Genomic DNA, 17,938 nt, shown 5'->3' with positions numbered 1-17,938 from the left:
AAAGTGGGTTTCGTGAATTGAAAATGGCCAGCAGAGACTCTCAAAGCTAGGTCTAAAAAAGAGCCTGATTTAGAGAAAGGGAACACGGGGGAGATAAGGTGAGGAGTTCCCATCTTGGGTATGACCGGCCTCTGCACTGACCCCCGGTTCTGGTTCCTGTTGAATAACTGGGACTGCAGAGGGTCAGAGTTGATAAAAATTCCTGTTCCTAGAGTCTCGTAGGTCCTGGGACCCACAGAAGCATGCAGGCAGACCATTCTGAATGAAGATTTTTAATAATAAAGATGGGTTCCACCTTGCTCTCTGGCTAGAACATGGCACTTTGAAGAAGCAAAACAACTTGAGGTGGGATGAACGGCTTGAGGGTGGGCTGGTTAGAGCCTCACGGGGCTTAGCCGTGGGCATGGAGTGCTGCCTGCACTCGGCTCTGCTGCCATCAGGCCTAGAGCAGCCCCGTGTGACGTGCGGCAGCTCTGCAGTCTGGAAAGGCCACGGTCCTGATTCTCTCTTCTCTTCCCCAGAAAGTCACCCTCCACATAAAGTGGCCCAAGAGCGTGGAGGTCGAAGGCTATGGCAGCAAGAAGATCGACGCCGAGCGGCAGGCGGCAGCGGCGGCCTGCCAGCTCTTCAAGGTGACCCTCCCCTGGCGAGAGAGCCAGGCCACCCTCCATCCTGGGAAGGTCCTCGCCCCAGGCTCTGATGGGCTTTCTGGTACCAGGTGCCTCTCGGTGGAGGTTGACGGGTGTTCACTCACTCCCCTGTCCTTCCCACCTCGTGCTGCTTTTCTTGCTGTGCAGCCAGCAAGGGAATACTTGGCTGTTTGGGTTTGGTTTGGTTTTTTGCCACTGTAGTTTTCTACTGTCTGTGGTTTCAGAAAACACGGAGGAGAGCTCTTGATGAAAAACGCGCCCTTCGTGCGGCACCGTGGCCACACTTCCATTTTGGTTTCGGTTTTTCTTTTCCAGTGATTTCCCATGGGTTTTCCGTGCACCCACACAGTTGTCTGTTCCTTGTAACGGACACGGGCGTTGCTTCTGTCACTCCCCAGTGGGTGGGCACGGGCTGCTTTCAGGTTCTTGGTTACCCAGTAGTTAACGAGCCCTTCGGTGCTGCTCACCAGCCTTTCTGTCAATCCCTAATTGGCTCCCTTTGTGGCTGCGCCAACCTTGAATCTTGCTCGGACTCCTCGGTCTTTATTTCTGCTCCACTGGGGACAAAGCTGTAGGGCGGGTATTCCTTCAGATTCTCTCCCACTGAATCCCCAGGCCTTCACTGTCCCCGCCTGCTCCCTGCATCTGAGGAGGGAGGGCCCTCTTCCTGCTGGGGCCCCACGCCCCCTTCTCGTCTCTGTCCCCTTTCTGCGTCAGTATGCCGAGGGTGAGAGATTCTCTGCATGTTTGAAGGTGGCCTGTGTGCAGCAAGTCACGGTCACGTTCCTCCCTGCCCTTTCTCTGTCTCTGTCTCCGCTCTGCTCATAGCCTCTCGTTTGTTTGTATGTTTGTTGAATTGTGGTTAAGTTACACAAAATATGAAATTTACCATCTTAACCACTTTTCAGCAGTTGAATAGTATTAAGCATAGCATTAAGCATTGTGCAGCCAGTCTCCAGAACTTTTTCACCTTGCAAAACTGAAACACCATACACAGTAAACAGCAGATCCCCTACCCCTTCCCCTCAACCCCCAGCAGCCGCCATTCTACTGCCTCTTTCTATGAATTTGCCTCCTCAGGCATTTCATCTCCTCGGAGAAGTGGAGTCAAACAGTATCTGTCTCTTTGTGGCTCGCTTATCGTACTTAGCGTAGTGTCCTCAAGGTCCGTTCCCGTGGCTCGTGTCAGAACCTCCCTCCTCCTCAAAGCCGAGGAGCACTCCGTGGTATGCGTGTGCTCCATCGTGCACTGGTGGGCACTTTGGTGGTTTGCACCTCTGGCTCTTGTGAATAAGGCTGCTGTGAACACGAGTGTACAGACACTCTCTTCGGGACACTGCTTTCAGTTCCCAGAAATGGAATTGTTGGATCGTACGGTAGTTCTGTTCTCAGCTTTTTTAAGGAATCGCCATACTTCTTCCACGGGGGGCTGCACCGTTTCACATTCCTACCACCGGGGCACAGTCTCGCTACATCTGCACCAGCGCTCTGGGTGGTGGTTTTTAGTAGCTGTCCTCGTGGGTGTGAGGTGGGATCTCTTGGTTTTGATTGGCATTTCCCTAAGGGGTACTGATGTTGAGCATCTCTTTTCTCTTTTTTTTTTAAGGTAAATTCTTAAATTTGTGTTAACTGCACAGTGTTTTCTCAGTATGTAAGGTATCACACCCTGATGGTAGATCTCGTATAGAGTAGCTGCAGAGGACAGAATGCGACAGAAGACAGTGTTTGTTTTTCACATCCCCAGTCCTTGTCTCTGACTGTCAGGAGGAGGTAGTTCTGTCCACTCTTCACAGCTCCCAGAAGCATCTTCTCTCAGTGTCCTTCTGTTGTCTTCCCCTTAGGAAACTCATAGCTACAGATCACAGGGAGCTGCTTTAGAGCCAAATGAAATCTCCTTCTGGGTTGGTGGGGGGGAAGGGACTGCTTTCATAAACTCTTCTTTTTGACCTGATGGAGCTGAAAATGTGGCAGAAGCTCTAAAGAACATTAAACCAAGCCGACTATGAATTTGTGGAAGATGAAGTTCCGTAGTCACATACAGTAATTGGTTCTTTGGGGGGAAAAAAAGTTTTTTTTGCCCCAAATGTACCTAAATCAGGTGGGAGTGGATTTTGAGGATTTGTGCCTGTATGTATCATTTTGTGCCATGCTGCAAAGAGCTCTAAGTTTTTTGTTTGTTTGTTTTTTTAAAGATTTTATTTATTTATTTGACAGACACAGCGAGAGAGGGAACACAAGCAGGGGGAATGGGGGAGGGAGAAGCAGGCTTCCGGCCGAGCAGGGAACCTGAAGTGGGGCTCGATCCCAGGACCCCGGGACCATGACCTGAGCCAAAGGCAGACACTTAATGACTGAGCCGCCCAGGCGCCCCAAAGAGCTCTAAGTTTTGAGACTGCATTTGCATCTTGTGCTTCTTCCATCTGTGTCTTTTTGGAGAGATGTCTGAAGTTCTTTGCCTGTTGTTTAATCGGATGGATGTTTTTGTTGTTATGGGAGTCCTTTGTTCACATGGGAGTTCGCAGCTTTTTTATTCCCCAACGTCGGCACTCACCGTTCCGCAGCTCCTTCCTTTCCCCTTCCGAACCAGAGTGTTTATTAAGCGTTGCCCTCCTGCTCGGTGCCTGTTGCCAGCAGCACGGGGTTACTGAGTGTGCTCTTGTCAAATGCCCGAGCAGCTTAGCCAGACTTGGATTGGAATTATGTTATTTATGTTCATCTGGCTTCTCAGTGTGTGGTTCCTTAGACCCTAGTCACCTGCATTTCTCTTCTGCCTTGTGGATTCGGGAGTTTCTTGCAGGCAGGGACCAGGTCCCGTCTTTCCTGATGATACTCAGGGTAGCCAGAGTGTTGTTTTATGCGTGCTAGAGACTCAGCAAGTTTTATTTGGTATTCTGTCTAGAAGAGAATGAAGCTGTAATACATTTTAAAATAATATATTTTGTATGAATGGCTTTATAAGCATCCCAGGTTATTTCTAGAATATGTTCTCAGCATAGGATTCTTAGGTCAGACCAGAGATAGATCTGTTTTGTGAGGTGGGTTCCATTTCTCTTAACTGCTGTATTCACTAAAGCTTTCTAGATCACTTTGTGAATGTATCAGCTTTTCCATTGCCTGTGGGGTTTGGGGTTTTTTTTTCCCCCAGTTTTTTTGTCTAATAGATTTGTAAGAGTTTACCTTGTCATTTTCATGTGTCAGAGCTAGACATCTCACGTGCCCTCTTGATGCCCAGTTGTGGCTTGGGGGCTGAGGCAGGCGGACGGGTGCAAAGGTATGACTCATGCCTAGGGGACTTAACAGTGTAAGGGGGCAGGTTCTGGGCAGACTGAGGCACGAGGATGGGCCCTCACAATATTCCCCCCCCCCCCAGGGCTGGGGCCTGCTGGGTCCCCGAAATGAGCTGTTTGATGCAGCCAAATACCGCGTGCTAGCTGACCGCTTTGGCTCTCCGGCTGACAGCTGGTGGCGCCCAGAACCCACCATGCCACCTACTTCCTGGCGGCAGCTGAACCCTGAGAGCATCCGGCCGGGGGGACCTGGGGGCCTGTCCCGCTCCTTGGGCCGGGAAGAAGAGGAGGATGAGGAAGAAGAGCTGGAAGAGGGGACCATTGATGTCACCGACTTCCTGTCCATGACCCAGCAGGACTCCCACACCCCACTCAGGGACTCGAGGTACAGCTGGACGTGGGGGATGCGGGGAAGCTGGCTGCACCTTGACATGGGGATGGGTGATGTTCCCTGGGAGCCTTCTCTAAAATGGGAGGGTCCCTGCCCTGCGTCTCTGCCTGTGTGTCCCGTTATTCATATCGGCATGTCTGTCGTTCTGCTGTGTGGCTGGGCTTCTGCAAAACAACAGCAGGGACCCTCCCTCTGGGTCACACTTGGGTCCCTCCGAGGCCCAGCCACTACTCTGCCTGCCCCTGGGCCCCTGCCCCCTGCCCTCAGTTATCTGTTTGGGGAAACTGAGGGAGCGTCAGTCATGCTGTGTGTCTGAGAAGATCAGGGGCCACGCGAAGACGCCGGGCCTGTTGTTTTTTCCATACCTCCTGCTGCCCGCCTGCAGTGTCCTAGCCCCCCCTGGGCCTCAGAGCCTGAGGTGAAATGGGCGCAGGAAGAGAGAGAGCTTTTTCACCTGAACTTTTGGTCCTCCCAGGGGGGGTTCCTTTGAAATGACAGATGACGACAGTGCTATCAGGGCCCTGACCCAGTTTCCGCTTCCCAAGAACCTTCTGGCCAAAGTGATTCAGATAGCAACATCGTCCTCCACAGCTAAGGTGAGTCGGGTCTCCTAGAAGTGCGTGTGGGTGGGGAGCTGGCTTGGTTGTGTCTGCTCGTCCCCGGGACCAGGTAGGAGGGAAGCTGGGAAGGCCGAGGTTACCTGTACCCTCAGCCCGCACCTAAGCCAGTCGGGGGGGCTCGGGGTCCTTGCACTGTGAAGGGGGTGAAGCAGCCAGGAGTGAATGGAAGTTGGTGTGGGAGTTCGGGGGTCGGGCTGGCGCCGTGGGAGCGGGAGACCCGGGTTTGGTCCGGGGTGGCTGGCAGGGGTGGGGTCGGGGTGGCGCTCTCTGGCTGAGGTTGAATTTCATCTCTGTGGCTGGGCTCAGGGCTTCGGTCGGCACAGCTCCTCCCCAGGGGGTAAGGCCTTCATGCACCCCCAGAATGTGCCTGGTTCTGGCTCACGCTGACAGGTTCGACCCACAGCTGCCACCATGCCTGTTTGCTTTGAAGGTGCCGAGAGCACCGTGGGCTAGGAGGGCAGGTGGAGGCACTGCCCAGACACTGACTTCAGGCGTGAAACCACGGGACAGCCGGAGCCAGCCCCGGGAGCTGCGGCCCTGTCGGGGCTTGCTTCTGCTGCCCAGTGGCTCGTCTCGTGTGGCCGATGTTTGGCACCTGCTGTGATGGGGGTTAATTCCATCTCTGGGTTCCTTGGCATCCTGAGAACCGCATTCTCTGCCTTTCTATAGCCATTTCTCTTGCCTTCCGTGTAGAACCTCATGCAGTTCCATACTGTGGGCACCAAGACCAAGCTGTCCACCCTCACCCTGCTCTGGCCCTGTCCCATGACCTTTGTCGCCAAAGGGCGCCGCAAAGCAGAGGCTGAGAATAAGGCGGCAGCCTTGGCCTGCAAGAAACTGAAGGTGAGTCGGGCGGGTCCCTGGCCTGATGTGTCAGAGGCTTGGAGCTCCCCTACCCTTGGCGGATTGGTCCCGTTCTCCAGGAAACGAAATCCACCACCCCGGGCCTTTGGCCCGAGCACAGAAGCATCTGGGGCCCGAGCCTTGCTCGTCCGGCTGTGGCTGCTGCCTTCCGGAGGCCCTCACGCTCGCTGCGAAGGTGCTTTGCCTGTGGGCTCAGCCTTTTCTGGGGTGTTGCCGGCGCCCAGCTGAAGCCCGGAGGGGACACGCCTGTTTTTCTGAATGGCACAAAGCTGGGGGAATGGTGCCTGTGCTGAGTGGCAGACTTGGTGTCTAGAAAGATCTGAATTACCTGGGCTTTGTGGGCAAAACGGATCCTAAGGCTTTACCTGGGATGGAGATCGAAGATTCCGCGAAGTCCAAGGTGAGGCAGTTCCTGTGAAGAGGCTGCGGAGGCCAGCTGTGCCCCACAGTGGGAAGCCAGCAGAGCCGTGACTGCCCGAGAAGGGGGTGATATGAACCCCGTCGGCACAGGCTTAGTGTGCAGAGCAAGAGAGCGAGGAGGCCCTGCCCTCTGCTCTGGTCAGACATGCCTTTGGTGTGCGTTCGGCTCCAGGAACCCCGTTTTAGACCCAGCTGATGGTGAGAGGTAGCGAGAGCCTGGAGAATGGAGGAGGGATCGGGGCGCCTGGGGGTGCAGTCAGTTAAGCGTCCGACTCTCGGTTTCAGCTCAGGTCGTGATCTCGGTGCTGGGATCGAGGCCCGGTGCTTGGGCTCTGCGCTCAGCAGGGAGTCTGCTCGCGGGTTCTCCCTCTGCCCCTCCCCCTGCGTGCGTGTGGGTGCGCTCTCGCTCAAATAAACCAGCGAGTGACTGAATGAATCAATTAGTAAAATCTTAAAGAAGAGGGAGAGGTACAGGAACCTGTGGTTCCGGAGGGCAGCACTGGGGCTAATGGACGGCACCTGGCGGAAGTCTGACTTTCAGCCGGATGGCCACGGGCACGGGTGATTGGGAGCCTCGCAGCGCGGGCCAGCCGTGTCGTGGGGAGGAGCCAGCTCCCAGGTGGCAGCGGTGCGGAGACAGCCCCGGGCTGGCCGCTGCTCCGAGGCCACAGGGAAACCCCCAGGCCTGGGAGAGGTGGAAGCCTCTCTGGGGGCGAGGTGTCTGTGTCGGCGCCTCCGTGGCCCAGGGACTAGATGCTTGTGCTTGAGGTCGGTCATGAGCGCGGAGGGGGCGAGCCCCCATGGGGACAGTGTTCCTGAAGCGGGGGGGGGGGGGGTCCCAATAGCACAGGGGACAGGCACACAGGACTAGGGAAGGACGACCGGTTTTGCACGCCTGTCGGAGGTGCTGGGATGCCGAGGGTTAGGTCTAGGGAGGGAAGCAAGACGCGGTGTTTACCGAGTCGTGTGAATAGACACTTCTAGGAAAGTCCACCTGTGTTCGTATGATGGGGTCACAGGTGGAACAGGTGCCATGTGGACCAGAAAGGTTGCGGGGGCAAGGGGGTGTGCTTTGGAGGTAGTGAAAATGGGTGCTGTGGGGCTGTGATGGGGTCAGTGAGAGCCTGGCCCTCCTGGCTTAGCGTCCGTGCTGGGAACTCGTAGAGGCGAGATTGGGCTGTTGTGGGGGCCCCCGCTGCTCAAGGAGAGGTTTCTGAGGGGCATTCCTCTTGGATATGTCAGGGCTTGTTTTTCTTGGAATGATTTTAACTAGTTAAATTTTGGGACGGGTGGAGATTTGCATTTTCCAGGTTTCTAATTACTCTTTTCTGTACGTGTCTGCTAAAAACCAAAATCTCTTAGAGAAGCAGTTGCTCTGTGTGATCTCTCTCAAGCTCCTGAGCCTGTTTGCGCTGGTTCTGGGGAGGCAGGGCCCCAGAGCGAGCTGTGCTTGTCCCCGCTGCAGAGCCTGGGCCTGGTGGACCGCAACAATGAGCCGCTTACCCACGCCATGTATAACCTGGCCTCCTTGCGTGAGCTGGGCGAGACGCAGCGCCGGCCATGCACCATCCAGGTGCCTGAGCCCATCCTCCGAAAGATAGAGACCTTCCTGAACCATGTAAGAGAGCCGAGAGCGCCGCCCCACCCCCGCCCCCTGCCCGCCTCCAGCTTCTCCTGACGGAAAGGCTCCACGCGTGCCGCGGGCGCGCTACCTGCCCGTTGTCCCCGCTGAGGCCGGAGCCCAGGAGCACCCTTGCCCCGAGCAGCCCTGTCTTGCCCGAGAACGTCCTCGGGCAGTCGTGCACGGAGTCCCCCACCAGTGGGCCGGGCCTCGGCGTCCGGCCCCGGTGAACCGTGTGGAGGGTATCGCGAGTGAATGAGGAAAAAGGTGTCGGTCTTTCACCGTTGTGCTTGCTTCTCCCATCCCTCAGTACCCTGTGGACAGTTCCTGGATCTCCCCGGAGCTCCGGCTGCAGAGCGAGGACATCTTGCCCTTGGGCAAGGACTCAGGGCCCCTGAGTGACCCTATCACAGGCAAGCCCTACGTGCCCCTGTCAGAAGCAGAGGAGGTACGTCTGAGCCAGAACTTGCTGGAGCTGTGGCGGCGGCGAGGGCCAGTCTGGCAGGAGGCCCCCCAGCTCCCCGTGGACCCGCATCGGGACACCATCCTCAATGCCATCGAGCAGCACCCGGTGGTGGTCATCTCTGGGGACACGGGCTGCGGCAAGACCACGCGCATCCCCCAGCTGCTGCTGGAGCGCTTCGTGACCGAGGGCCGCGGCGCCCGCTGCAACGTGATCATCACCCAGCCGCGCCGCATCTCCGCCGTGTCTGTGGCACAGCGGGTCAGCCACGAACTGGGCCCTTCTCTGCGCCGGAACGTGGGCTTCCAGGTGCGGTTGGAAAGCAAGCCCCCGGCCCGCGGCGGGGCCCTGCTCTTCTGCACCGTGGGCATCCTGCTGCGGAAGCTGCAGAGCAACCCCAGCCTGGAGGGCGTGAGCCATGTCATCGTGGACGAGGTCCACGAGCGGGACGTGAACACAGACTTCCTGCTGATTCTGCTCAAGGGCCTGCAGCGGCTCAACCCGGCCCTGCGGCTAGTGCTGATGAGCGCCACGGGCGATAACGAGCGCTTCTCCCGCTACTTTGGCGGCTGCCCGGTCATCAAGGTGCCGGGCTTCATGTACCCGGTCAAGGAGCACTACCTGGAGGACATCCTGGCCAAGCTGGGCAAGCACCAGTACCCGCACCGGCACCGGCACCACGAGGTGAGGGGACCCGCCGCCCCCGCCCTCCCCGGCCTTTGCCCTGGCTTCCCCGCCTGCCTGTCCCTGTGGTGCCGTGGCCGAGGGCAAGGCCGTGCTCCCAAGTCTCGGTGTCCTTGATAGAAACAGAACGATCAGGGCTTCTGGGCGAGAGGGCGGTGAGGGTTGGGGGTGACTGTTGAGTGCCTTGGCCTCGCCGAGTCACAGAGTGGCTGCGTCCTTCCCCGGGGGCTGTGACTGTGGCCTCTCCCCCCACCCCCCTGCCCCCAGTCTGAGGATGAGTGTGCACTCGATTTGGACCTCGTGACGGATCTGGTTCTGCACATCGATGCCCGAGGGGAGCCAGGTGGGTGCTTTCCCCCCCGCCCCCGTGCCCACCCTGCCCTCCAGCTGCCGAGAGTGACGGCTCATGCCTGCAGGGCCCCTTTACAGGTGGGATCCTCTGCTTCCTGCCTGGTTGGCAGGAGATCAAAGGAGTGCAGCAACGCCTCCAGGAGGCCCTGGGCATGCACGAGAGCAAGTACCTCATCCTGCCAGGTGAGAGCGGGCGAGCGAGGCGCGATTGCCCCCAGACGCCAGTCTGGCCCTCTGGCCTGGGGACTCCCACCCAGCTGGGACTCGGGGCTGGATTTCTGACCAGGCTGCCCTGCTCTGGCTGGCTTTTCCACCTTGACTGGGCACTCACGTATCCTTGATCTGGGCCTCTGTTTCATCAAAATGGGGTCAAAGTCCTTGCCCTGTACCCTCATCCCAGGGAGCAGGAGCAGTACCCATAACCAGCGTGTTCTTGCTGCCCACCAGTGCACTCCAACATCCCCATGATGGACCAGAAGGCCATATTCCAGCAGCCGCCAGTTGGGGTGCGCAAGATCGTCTTGGCCACCAATATCGCGGAGACGTCGATTACAGTCAATGACATCGTGCACGTGGTGGACAGCGGTCTGCACAAGGAGGAACGCTATGACCTGAAGACCAAGGTGGCACCCGTCTCCCGGGCCCAGCCAGCCCCTGGGGGAAGAACTACAAGTTCCGAGGTGGCCCCCAGCCCCGATCAGCCTTGGACTTGCCGCTGTGTCGTGTGTCCGGAGAAGGCCACACTCGTGGGCTGTCGGTGTCCCTGTTGTGGGGGGGCCGTTGAGGGGTTAAGTGAGGTGAAGGCCAGACGAGGGGCAGCACTGAGGAAGGCCTGCTGGCCTCTGCGTCGCTGCTCACCTGCCCCCTCCCCCAGGTGTCGTGCCTGGAGACTGTGTGGGTGTCACGAGCCAATGTGATCCAGCGCCGGGGCCGGGCGGGCCGCTGCCAGTCAGGCTTTGCCTACCACCTGTTCCCGCGGAGCCGGCTGGAGAAAATGGTCCCTTTCCAAGTGCCGGAGATTCTGCGCACGCCCCTCGAGAACCTGGTGCTACAAGCCAAAATCCACATGCCTGAGAAGACGGTGCGCCAGAGGCGGGGCCGGGCCGGGGCTGGACTTGGTGAGGGAAGGTGGGAGGTGGGGCTCATGGCGGGCTCCGGCCGCTTCTCGCTGTAGGCGGTGGAGTTCCTTTCCAAGGCCGTGGACAGTCCAAACATTAAGGCGGTGGACGAGGCTGTGATCTTGCTCCAGGAGATCGGTGAGTGGGGCCGGGCCGGGCCGGGCCGGGCCGCGCCGCAGCGTGGCGCTCAAGGGCGAGTCTGACCGCTGAGCTGTTGCAGGAGTGCTGGACCAGCGGGAGTACCTGACCACCCTGGGGCAGCGCCTGGCCCACATCTCCACCGACCCCCGGCTGGCCAAGGCCATAGTGCTGGCCGCCATCTTCCGCTGCCTGCACCCGCTGCTAGTGGTCGTCTCCTGTCTCACCCGGGACCCCTTCAGCAGTAGCCTGCAGAACCGGGCGGAGGTGGACAAGGTCAGCCCCGCCCCTCCCCCACCCCCTGTCCGGAAAGCCGCTGCAGCCGGCCCTCACCCTGTGGCCTCGGCGCCCCCTTCCGCTCCCTCCCAGGTGAAGGCACTGTTGAGCCACGACAGCGGCAGTGATCACCTGGCCTTCGTGCGGGCCGTGGCGGGCTGGGAGGAGGTGCTGCGCTGGCAGGACCGCAGCTCCCGTGAGAACTATCTGGAGGAAAATCTGCTCTACGCCCCCAGCCTGCGCTTCATCCACGGTCAGTGGGCCCCCCTCCCCCGCCCAACTGGCCCAGGGCACGGGCTTGGGGTTCCCCGGCCTTGTGGCTCAGGGGGCCGCAGGCTCAGCCCGCCCTCCCCTCCCCAGGACTCATCAAGCAGTTCTCGGAGAACATTTACGAGGCTTTCCTGGTGGGGAAGCCCTCCGACTGCACCCTGGCCTCTGCCCAGTGCAACGAGTACAGCGAGGAGGAGGAGCTGGTGAAGGGTGTGCTGATGGCGGGCCTCTACCCTAACCTCATCCAGGTGCCATCTCGGGAAAGGGTCCGGTGGGCCCCAGCCTCCTCCGCCACCCCGGGCTCCTCGCTCAGCCCGCCCCTCTCTCCTTTGATCCTCGCAGGTGAGGCAGGGCAAGGTGACCCGGCAGGGCAAGTTCAAGCCCAACAGTGTCACTTACAGGACCAAATCAGGCAACATCTTGCTGCACAAGTCGACCATTAACAGGTGGGAGGCAGGCAGGGCCGGGGCCGGGTGGCTGGTGGGGGCCCGAACGGTGGGCTCACGCCCGCGCTCTGTTCCGTAGGGAGGCCACGCGGCTGCGGAGCCGATGGCTGACGTATTTCATGGCTGTCAAGTCCAACGGCAGCGTCTTCGTGCGGGACTCCTCCCAGGTGCACCCGCTAGCCGTGCTGCTGCTGACCGACGGGGACGTGCACATCCGGGGTGGGTACTGGCCGCCCCTCCCGCCCCCTCCCGCTGCGGCTTGGGCTGCTCTGTGGCCCCTGGGGGGGGGGGAGCCCGGTCTCACCTCGCCTCTGCGCCGCCTTCCCCCCCCCCCCCAGACGATGGGCGCCGAGCCACCATCTCCCTGAGCGACAGTGACCTGCTGCGGCTGGAGGGGGACTCGCGCACCGTGCGGCTGCTGCGGGAGCTGCGCCGGGCGCTGGGCCGCATGGTGGAGCGGAGCCTGCGCAGCGAGCTGGCCGCACTGCCGCCGGGCGTGCAGCAGGAGCACGGGCAGCTGCTGGCGCTGCTGGCCGAGCTGCTGCGGGGGCCCTGTGGCAGCTTCGACGTGCGCAAGACGGCGGACGACTGAGCCCCCGTCTGCTGGGGCCATGTACAGAGTGCAAATGTTTATTTAAAATAAAGTTCTATTTATCCCTTGTGAGCATCGCTGTCCGCGGGGGGGCTCCTCTCTCGGGGCCGCAGCACCCACACTCCTGCTTTGCGCAGGGCCCCCCCCCCCCGTGCCCCCGGTCCCTGTCCCCTCAGGCCGGGCCGGCGGGCACGGAGCACGCACTCACCCAGGCCTCCCTCGCGCTCCGCGCCTCGCCCCGAGCAGAACCGGGGAGCAGTTCCCCAGGCAGCCAAGGCCACTTGAACCGTAACCTTCGAGGGGCCTTGGGTTGCGTAGCGGCCCTTCCGTGAGCTGGGACTTCGGTCACATCCACAGTGCACAGATGAGGGGCTAAGGTCATCCAGACTGCACGGTGCACGGCAGCCCCTTGATGCCAGGGGACGAGCTGGGGGGGCGGCGAGGTCGGGGATGCTGGCGGTGGACCCCGACCAGACCGCACGACGTACAGAAGAGACCACCTGTGTGGTGGGCCAGCACGAGCTTTATTCACTCTCGCAATCGGTACAACAGAACCACAGATTGACACAGGCAGTGGCTGAGCCAGAAGCAAACTGGAGGTTCAGAGACGCACCCCCACACGGCTGCAGGTGGTCCCTCGCTGTGAGGGCGCCTTCTCTGCTTCTCGGGCTTGGGGGACACTTCAAGGGAGCTGGGACCACTCCAGCCCACCTACAGCGTTCTCCACGAGGGTCACCTCTCCCACCCCTACCCTTGGACCGGTTGTCCACCTCCGCACGTGCGTGGCCCCGGGACTCACACAAGGAGGGCATCGGCACCTTCAGGCCCTGCACCATCTACCGCTTCCTCCCCAGCTTCCTTCTGCCCCTTCCTCCTGCCGACAAAACACGGGTGCCCCGATGTCCCTGGCACACGGCGTTCTGCAGTCCTCGGTGCGGGGAAGACCCCTGCAGTCTGCGCTGGATGTGGGGAGCCACGGATGTGGGGTCCCACCTCCCCGAGAGAAATGCTACCTCAGAAGTGGGAGAACCTGCCGGCCCAGATGCCTTCCCTCTACACGGAGGTCCGATCTGAACCTAAGTCAAGAACCCCTACCTTCTGGGCTCCAGGAAGGGGGGCAGCATGAGCAGCGGCGGGGAGGGCGAGGGGCCGAGTGCCGGCCTCCTCGGGGGCAAGTCTGCACTGCAGGAAATGCTCGTCCAGAGGCACGCCCTCGGAGACTCCCGGGCCATTTCACTACAAACTGTTATATTTTAATCCTTTATTAGAAACCATGCAAACTTTAATAAAAAAAAAAATACAAGTGCAATAAGAATCTTCGTGTCAATACAATTCCCGGGATTTCTCATCATCGCAGCCACCCCAAGACCGGGCCTAGCTGGGACACCCCTCCACAGGCCGGCCTCGCCTCTCCCCCCTCCCCAGTCAGGCTGTAGTGGGGGTGGAGATGGCCTGTCTCATGCCTTTTTAAAATTTCCACACCTGATTCCCCATCACCCACGTGAGTTCTGGACATCTTGGGCTCCCTGGTAACTGAGGGCTCTGGTGTCCTAGGCCTGTGAGTCTGGAGAATTTTGACCTCCATAGCCCTTCCCTGTTTCTCCAGCCCCAAACTTGTATCTCCCACTAGATCCCAGGGAATGAGACAGAGATGCCAAAACCAGCCTCTTGGTTAGAAAAGAAAAGCAGCATACACACAAAATACCAGAACCACCAGTCCACACCGACCAGCCCTAGTGTGCCCTACCTGCCCACCAGGCCACAGCCCCTGCGTCTCACCTGCCCTGCCCACACCTTCTCCGGGGCCCCGAGCTGCCCAGGTCAGGGCAGCCCCTGATGCCTGACCTCCCGGCTGGAGGCTTAAGGATCTCCCCTCCCTGTTTCCTTTAACACCTACTGAGGACTTTCATTTAGACATGGCTTCAACCTGCGAAACTCCTCTACCAGTTTTTAGGTTATTTAAAAAAAAAAAAAAAAAGATAAAACAAGAAAAGAGTGTGACAGCAGCTAGGCAGGTATGGGAAGCAGTGGGGACAGTATAAGCCGACCCCTAACTAACTTGGGGCAGGGCAGCAAGATGCGCCTGGCCCCACCTGCACGGTGGGCACCACGGAGGGGTCAAAGGGAGAGGCAGTGGCCTAGCGGGCTCCGGGGGAGGCAATCAGCATCCTGCCACCGTGCGGCCGTCCAATTCCACTCTTCTCTTCAGGTGGACCCAGCGAGGAGGGCAGTTATGTCAGTTTCTCTTGGGTTTGGTCCAAAAAACCCAAAGAGGAGGTTGGAATCTGGCTCCCCACCCCCCACCCCCAGATCCCACAAGATCCCAAGTTGGCCTCTCCACCCCATTCACCTCCCAACCTCGTCTGCCGAGCGGTGCGCAATGATGGGACAGGAACAAAGCAAGGAGCGGGGGTGGGGTGGGGGCCAGGGCAGGGAGCAGAGGAGGTTTGGGGGCGGGCCTGCTGCTGCCCTGGGCAAGCAAGGCAGGGGGAACAGGGTGGGGCCTGCAGGACTTGGGGCCTGGGGCCCAGCACCCAAGCCGTGTGGGGTCTAGATTGCAGCCCGGGAGAGGGAGCCAAGGGCCCGGGTGCCTGAGCTGGGGCCGCCAGGGAAGTGGGGGGGGCGGGAGACAATGTCAGCCCCGTGGTCGGTGCGGGCCCTGGCATTTGCCCGGAACGTCAGCCTGTAGGTCTCAATCTGCAGTGACACGGGAGGAGGGAAGGGAGGGGGTAACGAGGGACACAAGAGGGGGAACACAGGGGACGGAAGACGAGACCAGAATGTCATCATTAGATGCCTGGAAAATAAAAGGTTGCTTGGTTAAACTTTAGGCCACACTCTAGTCAAAAACAGAAAAGGAGTTTGAATTAACAGCCAGTGGCAGGGCCCCCGGCCGGCCCTCAGGCCAAGCCCAGCCACTTACTTGTCTCCTGGATCTGGCTGTCCAAGGTCTGGGCCTCCCTTTGGTCACCACCCCCTGCCAGGGTGGTGTTGCCACTGAGGCCACTGGCTGAAGTGGGGGCGCCAGCTTCGGGCGCTGCCTCAGGGATGGCCGGCTCCTCCCCAGCGGGGGGGCCCGGACACGGAGGGGCCTCGCTGCCACCGCCCTCAGTCTACAATGAAACAGTGGGGGAGACAGTGCAGGGTCAGTCGGGGAGGAGGTGGGATGGGTGATGGTGGTGGGTTTTACACATAGCCCCCTGCCCCCCACTGACTACCGTACGGTCGTCCGAAGAATCTAGGCCAGGTACTCCCCTGCGCACCCCTGCCCGGAGGCGACTGCTGGCCCAGGAGCCGGCGAGTGCAGCCCTAGGCCCAGCGTGCGGCCGAGCTGGACCACACTCCGGGAGACTCCTCTGGGGAGGGCAAGGCTGCCGCAAGGCTTTCCGAGGGGAGAGGAGAGATGTGCCGGCTTCTCCGCAAGGCTGGCACCAGGCAGCTAGCCGTGACGGCGGGTCGCCAGCAGAAACCCTGGGCATGACCGCTGGAGCGTGGCTCTGGGAGCGGCTGGGAGGCAGGGGTGCTGCAGGCCAGCTAGGGAGCCCTGGGAGCCCGAAGTCACTTCGGAGGGGTGCAGCCCGCCTCCTCCGACCCAGCGAATCCCAGACTGCTCCCGCCACAGAGGGGGCAGCCCTGCCTGCCCATCTAGCCACCTCCAGACACTGAGGCCTCTTCTGCGCTGGGCGCCCTCCTGGAGCCTGGGGACCACAGGGAAGGGGTGTCCAAAGTGTGACCCAGGGAAACTTTGGGGGCCTGCAGGGCTTCCCAGGAGGCGGATGGGGTGGGCAGTGAGCACCCGGTGTGAGTAAAGCAGAAGAGGGAAGGCCGGGGCAGGGGGAGCTGGAACCCCTGGGCCCCAGAATGCCCAAAAGGTGACAACGGAGACTCCACAGTGGTTTCTAATCAGATTAGTGAAGGAGACAGGCCTCTGTATTAGAAAAACAATTCCAGAAATAATAAAGGGAGATGATGTGAATAAAGAAAAGAACGCAAGACTTGGGAGTCAGAAGGTCCAGGTGTAAACCCTGGTCGGGTACTTGCCACGTGGCCTTGGACAAGTGATGACACCCGAGCTAATGCCCCACGAGGGCTGACTAGGGAGTGGCTCCTCATAAGGTAGAGAGGCATGACTGAGAGTCTGTGACAGAGCCAGGCCCCCAAATATTCACGGAAGCCAGTCAGGCCTTGAATGGGGGCACTGACGGAAGCTGGGACAGAGGCTGGGCCGGGCTGGGCAGACGGAAGGCCCACTGCAGCTGCTCTCTGCCCTCCCCCGTGCTCACCTTGCCCCGAGCCCCTGCACCTATCCTCATGCTTGGAAGCCTGCAGGATGCTGCCCCCACGGGTCCCCCCGCCCCCCAACATGGAACAGAGGATAACAGCATCCTGGCACTTTACAAAGGGTCTCACGGTGCTGTGGAAGGAGGGAGGGAGGGAAGGCACGAGGGAGGGAGGGAAGGCAGGAGAGGCCCAGCCGGTCCTGAGCATGGGAAGCCCTGCCCACCTGAGCGCTCTCGCGGAGCCCCAGTCTGGGACGCGCCTGGCATGGAACACGACCCCACATGGCCTCTCGTGAGGGAGCTGGGGACAGCGGTGCCACGCAGACCACCCGCCTTGTGGGGGAGCCGCGCCCCAGCCCGCAGAGCTGAGATGGGCTCAGGAAGGCAGGCGGGCCGCGGCTCCCAGGAGAGGTTCTGTCTCCAGGTAGACAGGGCAGAGGCGGCTGGGCCGGGGCCTCTTTACCTCTCCTGCCTCACTCGGGACTGATGATGAACACGGGGAAAACACACCGGTGTGGGGGAAACAGGACTCCTGACGATACTGAGGGGCGGTGACAGGCGCCCAGCTGCTGGGACCCAGACTCCGGCTGCACCACCCCACCCACCCCTCCCAAGCGGCGGCCCCTGCTGCCCCACTCACTACCTTCACGGCCCCTCCTGCAGGCAGGTGGCCCACATTATCGAGGGATCCCACTTTCGCCTGGGCCTTCTCCTTGAAGTTCAGCTTCTGACTTTCAATCTTGACATCTCCTCCACCTGGAACCAACAAAACCACCGGTCACACGGGCAAAGCCAGGAGGCTGGAGCAGAGATCCTAGCTTGGCCAAGGACTCGCTACGTGCCCAGTATAGACACCAACGTGACCTCCTCCCAGCGGCTCTGGGGACAGTGGACAAAAGGACAGTGAACGTGCTCGTCACACAGGGTTCATCTCAAAGTGGGGCTGACAACCTGTACCTGGCCGGCAGGAACGCCTCCGCAGAGCGAAGTCCCCCTCACCTCCACCGCACAGCCTCCAGCCAAGCCTCTACAGGTGCCTCGAGGGGTCTGCTTTAGGTTCCCTTGGCAAAGTTAACAGCTCCCTCTCACTGGCTGGGGGCACGGGGCGCCCCAGCTTCCTTTCAGTCTACGAACGCCCTGTCAGGGTCGGGACTCTGGTTTCACAGCTGCTAGGGCTGATGCTGGGAGCGTGCCTTGCCCAAAGTCACCACTGAGCCGGCGACGGACAGAGACAGGATGGGAGTGTGGTCTGTCTGAGCTGCTGAACTGACCCACACTATAGTGACAAGAAGGAAAGTGGAAAGTGGCTTCTTTGTAGTGTAGGAAGAGGGGGAGAGGTGGGAGTCGTCTGGGCACTGAGTTGAGAAGGGATAGGCCTGGCCTGGCCCCGGGGCCCAGTGTCCTTGCGCGGCTGGGGCACTAGGGTGAGGTTCAGAGCTCACAGCCACGGTGTGGCCACAGGATCCC

The 17,938-nt window shown here is 60.2% G+C and overlaps 2 protein-coding genes across 24 annotated transcripts in view; one reads left to right on the top strand and one right to left on the bottom strand.

Annotated features, from left to right (window-relative positions):
* Positions 1–12,263, top strand: part of DHX30 (DExH-box helicase 30) — a 29,469-nt gene extending 17,206 nt beyond the window's left edge. For 4 of the 7 annotated variants that reach the window (XM_064596736.1, XM_045862535.3, XM_064596729.1 and 1 more), the window contains 16 exons: positions 522–632; positions 4,021–4,322; positions 4,804–4,924; positions 5,642–5,791; positions 7,698–7,850; positions 8,164–9,000; positions 9,268–9,343; positions 9,430–9,534; positions 9,799–9,974; positions 10,226–10,432; positions 10,526–10,607; positions 10,690–11,136; positions 11,244–11,401; positions 11,496–11,599; positions 11,679–11,818; positions 11,938–12,263. In XM_064596736.1, coding sequence (XP_064452806.1) covers positions 522–632; positions 4,021–4,322; positions 4,804–4,924; positions 5,642–5,791; positions 7,698–7,850; positions 8,164–9,000; positions 9,268–9,343; positions 9,430–9,534; positions 9,799–9,974; positions 10,226–10,432; positions 10,526–10,607; positions 10,690–11,136; positions 11,244–11,401; positions 11,496–11,599; positions 11,679–11,818; positions 11,938–12,191 — 3,423 coding nt within the window. In that variant the 3' untranslated portion in view covers positions 12,192–12,263. Of the gene's footprint in view, positions 1–212; positions 346–521; positions 633–4,020; positions 4,323–4,803; positions 4,925–5,641; positions 5,792–7,697; positions 7,851–8,163; positions 9,001–9,267; positions 9,344–9,429; positions 9,535–9,798; positions 9,975–10,225; positions 10,433–10,525; positions 10,608–10,689; positions 11,137–11,243; positions 11,402–11,495; positions 11,600–11,678; positions 11,819–11,937 lie in introns of all 7 variants that reach the window. The other 3 variants (XM_064596735.1, XM_045862536.3, XM_064596744.1) reach the window with 2 other exon arrangements.
* Positions 12,264–13,437: 1,174 nt separating this feature from the next.
* The window catches only part of MAP4 (microtubule associated protein 4), a 200,285-nt gene continuing 195,784 nt past the window's right edge, over positions 13,438–17,938 (bottom strand). For 16 of the 17 annotated variants that reach the window (XM_045862517.3, XM_054504786.2, XM_054504787.2 and 13 more), the window contains 3 exons: positions 17,115–17,227; positions 15,115–15,304; positions 13,438–14,988 (listed from right to left, as the gene is read on the bottom strand). In XM_045862517.3, the coding sequence (XP_045718473.1) occupies positions 14,981–14,988; positions 15,115–15,304; positions 17,115–17,227 (311 nt within the window). In that variant the 3' untranslated portion in view covers positions 13,438–14,980. The remainder of the gene's footprint in view (positions 14,989–15,114; positions 15,305–17,114; positions 17,228–17,938) is intronic. The other variant, XM_054504784.2, reaches the window with a different exon arrangement.

The sequence above is a fragment of the Mirounga angustirostris genome, unplaced genomic scaffold (assembly GCF_029215605.1).
Source record: "Mirounga angustirostris isolate CCGP_5_RB_7025 unplaced genomic scaffold, mMirAng1.0.hap1 SCAF_1, whole genome shotgun sequence".
In the NCBI taxonomy this organism is placed as follows: Eukaryota; Metazoa; Chordata; class Mammalia; order Carnivora; family Phocidae; genus Mirounga; species Mirounga angustirostris.
Note: the sequence above shows the minus strand (reverse complement) of the source record. Positions and strands in the feature narration are given on the sequence as shown.